At 45.6% G+C, this 12787-nt stretch overlaps 1 protein-coding gene across 3 annotated transcripts in view; it reads right to left on the reverse strand.

The window, feature by feature from the left end:
- The window catches only part of SLC28A3 (solute carrier family 28 member 3), an 81272-nt gene that overhangs the window by 33559 nt on the left and 34926 nt on the right, over positions 1-12787 (reverse strand). For 2 of the 3 annotated variants that reach the window (XM_033086052.2, XM_033086054.1), the window contains exons 15-17: positions 11171-11252; positions 10238-10336; positions 8431-8554 (exon numbers count right to left, since the gene is read on the reverse strand). In XM_033086052.2, the coding sequence (XP_032941943.1) occupies positions 8431-8554; positions 10238-10336; positions 11171-11252 (305 nt within the window). Of the gene's footprint in view, positions 1-6607; positions 6803-8430; positions 8555-10237; positions 10337-11170; positions 11253-12787 lie in introns of those variants that run through there. The other variant, XM_033086053.1, reaches the window with a different exon arrangement.

Consider the following 12787-nt stretch of genomic DNA (forward strand, 5'->3'; position numbering starts at 1 on the left):
GAATAGGCCAGGGAAGCACAAGAACTTGGGAGAAAACAGTTCTGGTTCCAGACAGGAGAGGGTTCATTCTTGCTGTAGCCAGAAGAGGGTGTGGCCAGCATTTGGATGTTACTCTCTACCAATTTACTGTTCTATACCACCTCACACCACTGCTAAGGGACAGAGGAAGGGAGTCTCTGCTGGGGGGAAGGGGCTCCTTCGGGTTGAGTAAGCATGGGAGTAAGTGAGGAGCAGTAGGGTAATGCTGATTTACACACAGAGGGAAAAGCCGTGTGCCTCTGGTTCTGACACTGACAGAACAGTTGGGGTGGTCTGGCTGAAGTCAGGTTGAGCTCTCTGGGGACAGCATTTTTGCATGTGAATCACTCTCCCTCTCTTTTGTACATTTTTGCTCTTCATATTGCTGCTGTTATTGCTTGTTTTCTTATCTCATTGTTGTTTCCATTAAGTTGTTCTTATCTCAACCTGTGATCTTCACCTTTTGAGCCTCCAATTCTCCTCTCCAACCACTCACAGGGGCAAGGGGGAGCAGGAGGGGAAGAGAGGGATTTGCAGTGTGGTTTGTAGGGTCTGAGTGAGAGCACTACACTGGGGAGTACCATTCCTAAACGTACGACACACAGAGCCAGGACAGCTGACTCAAACTGTTTGAAAGGATATTCCATGCCATATGGCATCACACTCTGCCTATAAACTGGAGGGAAGGCTGGTTGGGAGTGGCAGCATAGGGACTGAATGGGAAGTAGTCCATGGATAGAAAACAATTGCCTTCTGTATCACTTCTTCTGTATATTTTATTGCTATTATTATCATTATTATTATTATTACTACTACTACTATTATTGCCTCAAATTATCTTTACCTCAACCCAAATATTTTGCTTTTTTGCTTTGAATTTTCTTCCCTGTCCCAGGTAGCAGCAGGGAGTGAGCAAGCGACTGGGTGGTGTTTAGCTGCCTGCTAGTTCAATCACAACATATAGTTCAACTACTCACTTGTTCACAAAGGTGTATAGGTTGTACCAGCTGCTGTGATATGTAGAATTGGAAAGTTTGTTTCTAAAATGTCCTTGTTTTTTCCAGCTGCCACTCATTGCAGCCAATTAAAATAGAAATATTCCTGTTACCTGCCAGACATCCTTAATTAACATATTTCAGTACTTTTCTAAATTGGTCGAGAGAGAACTTTGCCTTACTTAAAGAGTAATTTTCATCGATTGTACATGTTCTGAGCACGAGAAAGGCTATACAGCACATTTCCTGGAACTGCTGCACACAAAACTGCGTAAAAGTTTTCCTGGAATTATTACCAGTGACTTTCAGTGACTAATACCCTGAGAATGGTACAGCACAAAGCTATTAGATATGTGCTGACATCCAGTGGGTAGCTTGTGAGGGTGAGAAATTGAGTCATGCCACTAATGCTTCATTCACTTGTCACCTTCATTAGTTCTAACCTATTGTGCACTGTCATTCTGATAACTTTGAAGAAAGCTAAACTTTTTTTGCAAGACCTTTGAGAAGTGCTACCTCCACACAGACTTCAACTGTTATTCATGAATTGACAAAATGTTCACTTACATTTTTGAATCTATAGGTGTGGAATGTGTACTGGGTTTATGTGGCAGGTTTTGGTAGCAGAGGGGGTGAGGGAAGTATGCTACAGGATGTCTTCTTTGAGAAGTTACTGGAAGCTTCCTCCATGTCCAATGGAGCCAATGCCAGCTGGCTCCAAGATGGACTTGCCACTGACCCAGGCTGAGTCCCTCAATGACAGTGGTAGTGCCTCTGTGGTAAGTATTTAAGAAGTGGGAAAAAAACTGCTGCAGAAGAAGCAGCCTAAAGAGAAGAGTGAGAAAATGTGAGAGAAAAGCCATGTGGGGAGGTCCATGCGTATGCAGAGATCCACCTGCAGCATGCAGAAAAGACCCACCCAAGACCAGGTGGATGCTCAAAGGAAGCTGGGACCATGTGGGAAGTCCACATTGGAACAGGCTCCTGGCAAGACCCATGGCCCCATGGAAAGAAGAGTTGGTGCTGGAGCAGGGTCCTGGTGGGCCTGTGGAAAGAGGAGTCCATGCTGGAGCAGGTTTGCTGACAGGACCTGTGATCCTGTTGGGCATTAACACTGGAACAGCCTGTCCCTGAAGGACATGGAAGGGACACATGCTGGAGCAGTTAATGAAAAACTGCAGCCCATGGAAGGACACAAAGGAGACACATTGGTTAAGTCTGTGGGGGACTGTCTACTACAAAAGGGATCCCACTATGGAACAGGAGAGGACATGAGGATTCTCTTCCCGAGCTGGAAAGAGGGGTAGAGAAAACCTGTGATGAACTGACCACAATCCCAATTCCTCATCACCTGGCATCCATCCCACCACGAGGTCAACATATCACATGTGCTAGCAAGCATTTGATTAAATCAAATGTTTCTTTAGAGGTCTGTGATGCAGATTTGTTGCCACTTGTCTTTGTCAGAAATGCGTTCCTGGGCACTCACTGATAGTTCAGGGTCCAAGCTGCCAGGGTAACTCCAAGCTGGTGAAATGCACTATTCCATTTTCATGTTTGAGAGAAACACAAAGAGCTCAACACTGGACTCCCAGCACCATCACAGGAACAGGGGGAAAATATGATGGTGCATGATGGTACTTGATAGCAATCCCCTCCTGCTTTCACTGCTCTTTCTGCTATACTTTTCGATGTAATGTCCTACATATATTGCCTTTTGATTAAGCAGTCATCAGACCAGGTGGGCAATCTCTTTGAGCAGATGTAGAGAAATATCATATATACTCTGCAAAAATTTCCTTCCACTAATCCAGCTATAGAGAAGTCTTAAAAAGGAAAAGAAACACACTACATCTCCTCTGCAGGAGGAAGTCTGCTACCTTTAGCTATATGAAAGGCTTTTTGAGCAGTTTATGCATGATTGTATTTACCAGTACAAGTAGCCCTTTTACCCAGCATACAATTGTGAAATGGAAAGAGCAGCCATATCAAAAGACTGATGTTAAATTGAATGCGATAGGGAGTAGCAAAGAGGGAGAATGCCAGTGATGATTTGTAAACACAGAACATGGGGTGTGCTCTTCTTGGCAAACTAATATTTCTGATTACAGTAATTTCACGACTATAAGGCACACCCTTTTGACTAAAATCTCCCCCCAAAACCGGAAGTGCGCCTTATAGTCCGGTGCGCCTTATCTGATCTACAAAGTTGCGACATTTGCCACCCCGGAAGTGAGAGCCCGTCGGCATCGGGGCCTCCCCCGCGCGGGGCGGACCCGCCGGCATCGGGGCCTCCCCGCCGGCATCGGGGCCGCCCCCGCGCGGGGCGGACCCGCCGGTATCGGGGCCTCCCCGCCGGCATCGGGGCCGCCCCCGCGCGGGGCGGACCCGCCGGTATCGGGGCCTCCCCACCGGCATCGGGGCCGCCCCCGCGCAGGGCCATCCCGCCGGCATCGGGGCCGCCCCCGCGCGGGGCGGACCCGCCGGTATCGGGGCCTCCCCGCCGGCATCGGGGCCGCCCCCGCGCAGGGCCGTCCCGCCGGCATCGGGGCCGCCCCCGCGCGGGGCGGACCCGCCGGTATCGGGGCCTCCCCGCCGGCATCGGGGCCGCCCCCGCGCAGGGCCGTCCCGCCGGCATCGGGGCCGCCCCCGCGCGGGGCGGACCCGCCGGCTTCGGGGCCAACCCCGCGCGGGGCCGGCCCGCCGACATTGGGACGGCTCCCTTGCGGGGGGTGTTAAAGCCACAGGAATCGGATCGGCTGCTGCGCGGGGGGGGCGAAAGCCGCAGGGATCGGATCGGCTGCTGCGCGGGGGGGGCGAAAGCCGCAGGGATCGGATCGGCTGCTGCGCGGGGGGGGCGAAAGCCGCAGGGATCGGATCGGCTGCTGCGCGGGGGGGGCGAAAGCCGCAGGGATCGGATCGGCTGCTGCGCGGGCGGGGCGAAAGCCCCCGGAAGCACGGCGGCCGCCGCGCGGGGTGGGCGAAAGCCCCCGGAATCACGGCGGTCGCCGCGCGGGCGGGTCGAAAACCCCCAGAAGCACGGCGGCCGCTGCGCGGGGGGGGCGAAAGCCCCCGGAAACACGGCGGCCGCCGCGCGGTGGGGGCGAAAGCCCCCGGAATCACGGCGGCCGCCGCGCGGGTGGGGCGAAAGCCCCCGGAATCACGGCGGTCGCCGCGCGGGGTGGGCGAAAGCCCCCGGAAGCACGGCGGCCGCTGCGCGGGGGGGGCGAAAGCCCCTGGAATCACGGCGGCCGCCGCACGGGTTGTGCGAAAGCCCCCGGAATCACGGCGGTCGCCGCGCGGGCGGGGCGAAAGCCCCCGGAAGCACGGCGGCCGCCGCGCGGGGGGGGCGAAAGCCCCCGGAAACACGGCGGCCGCCGCGCGGGGGGGGGCGAAAGCCCCCGGAATCACGGCGGCCGCCGCGCGGGGTGGGCGAAAGCCCCCGGAAGCACGGCGGCCGCCGCGCGGGGGGGCGAAAGCCCCCGGAATCACGGCGGCCGCCGCACGGGTTGTGCGAAAGCCCCCGGAAGCACGGCGGCCGCCGCACGGGGGGGGGCGAAAGCCCCCGGAATCACCGCGGCCGCCGCGCGGGGGGGGCGAAAACCGCCGGAAGCACGGCGGCCGCCATGCGGAGAGGGGGAAAACCGCCAGAATCGGAGCGGCTGCCACGCGGGGAGGGGGCAAGCAGCTGGAATCGGGGCAGCGGTGGCACGGGGCAAGCCTGCCGGCATTGGGTCACCCGGAGCGCCAGGGAACTCCCGGAACAGCGGGGCCCTGGGGATGCTGCACGGAGCGGCGGTGGGCATAGCCCGGCCCTGCCGGGTACAGGCAGGCCCGGGAGCCAATGGCTGCCGGATTGAGGCGGGGCCTCGGCCAGCAAGCGTGCGGGAGGAGCTGGGGGCGGAGCCTCGCTGCAAAAAAAAACCCGGTGCGCCTTATAGACCGGTGCGCCTTATCTGATCTACAAAGTTGCAAAATGTGCCGGCTCCCGGGGGGTGCGCCTTATAGTCCGGTTCGCCTTATGGTCGTGAAATTACTGTAATTTTCCTTGAAATATTATATTACATATTCTAACCTTACTTGAAATCTAAACCCTGCTATAACCAGAATGCTGGATGAAAATTGTGGATCAAATGTATGCATTTTCTTTAGGATGGGTTCACATTAAATATATGAACATATATCTGTCCTAATCAGGATTATCAACATACTTTAAAACACTGAAAATTGAGGATAGCATACAGTCTCCTAAACCTACGAGGGTGAGGCTAAAGAAAAACACCTAATAATATATGACCAGAGATAAAAAATCACAAGTAGTAGCAATACTTACTGACATTTATAACTTTTCTGGGGATTAAGTTAATAAACTGAGCTTCACAGGAAGCTAGCACTTTCACAGTAAGTTCAAATAAACACCCCCTGGAAATAGCTGTACTAGCAGCTGTCTAAGTTAATGAACTTGGATTTCCTGGAAAAGATTCTGCAGTAATTAATGGAAGATTGAAAAGTTAGTAATTGCTTTACCTGAATAGGCCATCTGCACAATTTTTATTTGCAGAATGTGTCAGAATTTTCCAATGTTCCTGTACTTTAGTTCTGACCTTTTTCCCCAAGCCTTTAGCATTAATGATGTCATAGGGTAGTAATTACTCTCTCTCTCCCCCTCTCTCCCCCTCTCTCCCCCACTATCTCTGCACAGAACTTGTCAGATTTCAAGTCCATGAAAGTTCTGAAGCTTAAAACTATAACACGCTTTCTTCTTCAAGGGTACCCTGTAAAGGTTTCCTACATTAAGCTTGCTTGAAAGGAAATAGTCATGGTATGGACCTGATTTTTCCTGCATTTGATAATGATCAAATGTGTGTAAAAGTTCCTGCTTGGTGACTCCAGGATCAATTTTCACAGTAAGATATAAAAGAATTAATACAGGAAGCTTTACTTGGAGTCTGGACATTTTCATTCAGATGAGTTAAGTCTAAACAGGGACCAGCTTCCTCCACTCCCCTGTGGGCAGAAGAAGGAGGACTGTGGCATAGAGAGGCTAGCCCCCAGTTTGGGTTCTTGAATGGCCAATCTGATGAGGTAGAACAGGTCTGCAGCTCAGTTCATATGCAGCTATAGCTACATAGGCATGTATAGATAGGAATATATATATGTATATATCTACATATATGTATATATATCATTATCTCGGCAGAAAATGCAGATTTCTGAGAAGAGTAATTTCTCTTCATGCAGTAAAGACTCCACTGCCATCAAAAAGGGCAGAAATACTATTAGAAGTTGATGGCAGCTCTGAATATTATTCCTACTTCATAGCTTTCTGCAAGCGGCAGCCAAATCTTCTGAATCTGATTTTCTTCATGCTTATAGCAGTTTAATCTGGCAAATTAGTCTGTTTCAGGGCAGAAATAAAAGCAGGAGAATCAGGCTTAGAAATGTTCTTCTATTCTGATTTGTAGTGGGGACAAGAACTCTACTGGAAGGGCTGTCTTCCATTTATTCCAGTTCAATTTATAATAATTCCAAGCAAGTCAGAGGAATTGGGCTGGTAAGAGTTGAAAAATAAAGACTGCAGGGGAAATTCACACTCATTGTAGTGAAGGAAATTTTTTATTTCCTTTCTTCCAAGGAACATAGTTCTTATTTATGATCTAATCTGTCAAAAAAATTAAAACTTAACCTAAGTGCAATGAAAAGCAGGTTGACCCAGTATTTGGCAACACACTTTCCAGGAATTCAGACTGTAGTTTCCTCCAGGGAAGATCACCTCCGAATGATTTGCACTGGGGAAGGAAATAAAGCAAAATCAGATAAAACTCCTTTTCACAGAATCACAGAATTTTGTCATGGGAATATCTCTGCAGTATATGTACATGTACGCACACACACGGGAACACAAACTTTCTCCTATGCAACTTTAGATGTGTTAAAATTTTCATACAAACAAAACAGAATCCTTTCCAAACACCAGCCAAGTGCCACACCCACATGTTCTCCCTTTTTATCAGGACAGTTTCTGGTTTTCTGTATAAAGCCCTCATGCCTCTGGTATATCTTCCTAGACAACTGAAATGAATGATGGTATCACTTCTCTATTGAATATTTTTATATTTTCAAAGCATCTGCTTAACATTTGTTCTGCTGAAAATAGAGCAGATTCTTGTTCTTTGTAGCAACCTAGTAGAGTTGAAATTAATGTGATGAGCAAAATTGGAGTAATGAAGAAATTAGAATGATTGGTTGTACCCAGAGATGATTTTTTCTGTTTGAGTTCTGTTTTCAATAGCAAGGGGAAACGATGAATTAAGAGCATTTATTTCTAAAGTGATAAGTTGTGAAAATAGGGAAAAAAAGCAAAAAAATCCAAACCAACAACAAAACCAAACCAAACCAAACCAATCAACCAAACAGACAAAAAAGAAAAATAAAAAACAACAACAAAACAACCCCAAATAAACAAACAGAAAAGAACACACGCACACACAAAAGCAAACCAAAACCAAAAAGCACACATTAGGATAAATTTGAAAGGTTTTTTCCATAACCTAAATACATAGAACCTTTGTTTCTTTGTGAGATAGTGTTAAGTACTTCTGAATATATTCCTTATTTAGTATTAGTATTTCTTTCTTCTTTGCCTTGGATATGGGATAGAGATCTGTAAAATACAATTTATCTTTGAATGCATGTAAAGTTTTCAATGTAAATGGGCCTGATTACTATTACCTTCAGTCACGTTACAGACAGAAGAGGGAAGGGAGGGAAAGGCTCCTGACTTTTTTTCAGTTATTGCTATCCTCAAATACTATGCTGACATTATATTAATTCAAATATTTGATTTTTTTTTTGTTAGTATTTGAGATAAACCAAGAATCATCAAGTCCAACTCCTGGCCCTGCACAGCACCATCCCCAAGAGTCACACCATGTGCTGAGAGCATTGTCAAATGCTTCTTGAACTCTGTCAGGCTTGTGCTGTGATCACTGCCCTGGGAAGATGTTCCAGTGCCCAAACACCCTCTGGGGGAAGAACTTCTTTCTAATACCCAACCTAAACCTCCCCTAGGTATTTACAACTTCATGCCATTCCCTTGGGTCCTGTCACTGGTCAGCACAGAGGAGAGATCTTGAGAGGAGATCAGAGGAGAGTGCTTGTCCTTCCTCTCATGAGGAGGTTTCAACAAAGATATTTTGAATTGTCTGTTGGTTCTGTAGGTGCTTGTCATGCAATAGAAAAATTCCCCAAGAAGAGGAAAACAATTCAACAGCACTAAAATAGCCATTCCTCTAAAAGATGCTAGTTGACTGAAAGCAGATGCCTGAGAAAAAAAGGTAAATTTAAAAAAAAAATGGTTTTCAGAGAAGATATGAGCTCACTAAATTTTACTCAGAGGATAAACTGTTCACAATACCTGGTGAAGAGATGCTGGCAGCATTCAACTAGTTCTGTGCTGTTGCGAGGGAAATCTGTGAAGTTGGAAGCATTTTTGAATAAAATGTGGCAAGGAGCTTCCAGACTAGGGACAGTCAGCATTCCTGTGAAGTAAGTTACAATTTTCTTAGTGAGTAATGAAGAGGAAGATAAGACTTGAGAATGTGATTCATGGGGTCATGATCAAATGAAGTATCCTGGCTGACGCAAAATCACCATTTAAGGAGATTGTGTAAAGGCATAAGGTCAAAGCCCTTGAACTGTGGGACTTCTAATTTGAATCACTTTAAAGAACTGAATTAAGGAGTAACCACAACAATTTATATACGTTTTAAATGTAGAAATTAAACTACAGCAGGCTGTCACACTTTGATAATTTTGGTTTTCTTTCCCACTGCTGGGTCAGTGTGTTTTCATTAACCAAAATGAAGCTATGCTGCATTTACTGAAGTGCAAGTAAATACAGAACCTCTTATTTTGCTTTAAATTGACTTTGCTTTGATAGATATTCTCTAAAATTTCCTACAAAAACTAATGTCATCATTCACTAGAGTAATGGAGACACAAAAGTATGAAAGTGCTAACTCCTTCTATATGTAATGTTATGGAACTTCGACACATTCTGAATTTGTTCTTATCCTAACAGGGGTAATAGAAATTGCTTGACTTTACTACTTTATCCTAAGCGTAAGGAAAGCATTTGCCATGGCAGGAGTGGGTGGAATGTAATTTTCTTTCCAAAGCAGATTTTATTATCTTGGAGAGATTTTCTCAGTGGCTGTTCACAATATTATTCTTAAGATCAGTATTGTGAAATGACACATTTCAGTAGGGCTTCCTGGTTCCTCAGTTATGCAGAGTAGTGTAATGTATTAAAATATTATGGATGCCTGTGAGACTAATGTTATTTTAAGTGTGCTGTTCTGTAGCCTTCAGAAAATAATGTGGGCTTATCTTTAAAATGTTTATGTTTCTGCTGCTACTGTGAACACAAAGGCATAGAGAGGTTGTGGTAGAAAGAGACATTGTGGTTTTAGCTACATAAACTACTAAGATCTTTCTTTGCTGTTGACATATGAGTGCTTTAACCTTCATCATACAATTTTGTATATCACATGCTCAGGAAGAGAACTGGAAAAGGGATTGTTAAATACTGAGGACACCGACTGAAATATATAAATTAATTAATCTTTTGAATAATTAATTTATTGTTTTCAGGTTACTCCCTAAAATGACTGTTGGATTGTGATTCTTTGCTCAGATTGAAGCTGAAATATTGAAACAGCTGTGGAGTCTCATTTTAGGACATTTCACTAGCCTAAGTGCTCTGTGGAAATAATGTCCACTCAAAATATTGGCTTAACATTATGACATGGAATTGTTTTCAGATTCTCCCTTACTCTTTCTTTTTTACACCTTTTCATTCCACTTTTCTGTTTCTTTTCCAGAATTAATTCTCTATCCCTATATCTAGTGGTGTGGAGGAGGGATTGTAATTCGTCTATACATGCTTTATTTATGAGTCACGTGTTCTGCGCAGACAAACAAGCTCGTCCATTAAAACACCATACCACCCTCCCAAAAACACAGACATAATGGAAAAACGAAAATCTTTACATCTTTTCATATTCTAGTTTTCAAGAACCTTCTGTCTTATATCAACTTTTAATCCTGCCAAGCACAAAAATTCAAGTGTTTGAGTGAGAGGGGCAGGATACAGTATGGTGCTGGTGCAGTGCCACGTGGTGGTCACTGACTGTAGGGGACACCAAACGCGAGCACTGTACCTGCGACACAGGCTGTCATGAAACAGGCCACAGTTCCTGCAATCATTGCTCTCAAAGCACTGTCGGCTATTTCCTTCTTTTTTGAGGGAGCAATGCTTGCTACAAAGAAAAACAACGTGTATGTCAAACAGAAATACATATAAGAAAGGTGAATCTCCCAGCTTTTGCCCCCATAGGAGTTATTTACCACCCTGCATTTTAAACTAAGAGAAACATGGAGGAAAAATGTCACATTTTTTAATGGGTTATTTGAAGGCCAAGGGCCAGTGTTGACTCTCTCTGTTAAGATGGTGGCTTATATATAAAATGCTAACTTTTGTTTGCTTTGGCAGTTTGCATGTCTGTGCTGGATAACTGTGCCCTTCAGAAGAGTTTAGCCCCATCTCTGGGTCTTGCTCCTCTATCCTGCCCCATAGCTGGCACTGCAGAGCCCACTGTGGCTACAGGGCAAAGAGGACTGCCACCAATTCTGGTTGCCTGGTGAGGAACTCAGGTGGTTTTTCAATTTTTTTTTTGTTCCATTAAGATCTGAAAACCTTCTTTGTTAATTATTTCCCTATAAGCATACTGTATACATGTGATATTTTTACAGGAAACAGCAAAATTAATCTTTCAAACCAGCATGCTGTGGAGTTGATCTGCTCCTCCTGAAGCTCATGGGTAGTAGTAGCTCAGGTTCATGTTTGAGGGCTAAACAGGGAAGGCTATCAAAAGGGCTTGGTTCTTTCCCCTTGCCTTCAGCACCTCTTCCAGTACTTCCACACCAAAACTTGTACCCCTCTGGGTGCCCTTCCATTCACAGTTGAGTGCTAGGCCTTGACAGAGCAGCTGCTCAGGCCCTAATATTAGCAAGCTTCACTCCCAGCCTGTTCCTTCAGGTGCTTTCTTTGGGATTCGCTTGACTAAAAAATTGTCTGTGAGAGTGCTTCTTACTCAGGCCTCCTATTACCAGTCCCAGGGAGCCGAAGTTGGCAAACCCACAGAGAGCATAGGTGGCGATGACTTCAGAGCGAACCTGAAAAGTAAAGACATGCCCTCTGAGTGGTTTGAAACAGCTCATTGTGATTTAAAGCCCTGAAAACATGGCATTGTGGCTCTGAGTACAAAAATAACAGTTTGGCTTGGTTGGTGCCCAAGGTGTGTCTTTCATAAAGGCAGACTTGTTCCCTTGTTGAAAGTCACAAGCTTTTACACCCACTGCCCATGTGAGGACTCACAAATCATGTGATGATTTTACCTTGCACGTATATTGTTGTGCCTTTTTGAAGTGCGTACTAGTAATTAAAGACAAAAAAAAAATCTTATCGTACTAGTGGCAATTTAGCTGCTGTTTTCTGAAAGTATGAGTCAGAGAGCTATAACTCAACTTGTTTTTCACAGCTGGATGCCTCTATAAAGCTCTTTTGAAACCTCAAGTTTTGGTATGCATCCCTGACTTCTTTCTCCCTGAAGAAGCAGAGGGCTCTACCTACGAAGCTGCTTTATGCATGATCCACGCTGTGCAAAGAAGGCAAATGGGTCTCCTAGGAAGAGGATACATTGATGTTTTGACAGGCAGGGAGGGACATTATGATTTTGGAATACCCATCAACAGCTTATTTCCATACTGACTTCTGCCACCTTTTCACCCTTAGTGGGTAACATCCACTAAGCCTGGACCTCAGAGCAGAGACAACACAATTGCCTTTGCCTCCATGGAGGGACCCCTCACAAGACACAAAATGACTTTATATGAAATCAGGCTACAAGCCTTCAGACAAATGTAGTTTAAATATTTTGAGAAAGGAGGCAACACATCTCAGCAAATAGATTTTTGTCCCCCTGGCAGCTCTGAATTCCTATTTACTGTGGTTAAGGTTCAAGCTGAAAAAGAGCGAGTGTTCTAGCAGGTTTCCTGTTTATTAGAAGTTTCTCTGGTTTAATTCCTCTTTTATGAACATCAATTTGGAGATACTTTCAATCAACCTGTACAAATGCAGAAAAATGTTTTTCAAGTACCCATTCTATCAGCTTTTCCTAGAAAAAGCTCTGTGTACTCTGATTTCCCTGCTTTCATTTGCACTTTCCTAGCTCCGAAAACAGGAAGCCATGTAATTAATGACTCAGGCAAAGACACTTGTTTGCTCAGTCTGAGTGAATATCTGTGTGTGGATGAGTTAGAGAGCTCTGTCGCTGAAGAGAAATTAAAAATGGAAGCCAAGCACACCCTCACCTGAACCTTTGTGCTGTAATTATACTGGGTACCAGGCAATTTTTACCAGCATTATGAATCAAAATTGTTTATGTTTCTCAGAGCTTTTTGCCATGGAAGCTAATACAGCTTTTTATAGGTACTAGAAATGAACATGAATGTTCTATATATCTTGGGGGGGGGGGGGGCGGGGAAGTGAAATAAAGCTCCTAGGATCTCTGTTTTAAGGCTGCATTCCACACTTAAAAACTCTTATTCACTCATGCAGGAATTCAGTGTCATATTCACATAGTAGAAGGAAGCACAGCAATAGCAAGGCACATCAAAGATCATTCTAGCCTAGGGCTCTATTGCCAGGA

This window comes from Catharus ustulatus, chromosome Z, assembly GCF_009819885.2.
Source record: "Catharus ustulatus isolate bCatUst1 chromosome Z, bCatUst1.pri.v2, whole genome shotgun sequence".
In the NCBI taxonomy this organism is placed as follows: Eukaryota; Metazoa; Chordata; class Aves; order Passeriformes; family Turdidae; genus Catharus; species Catharus ustulatus.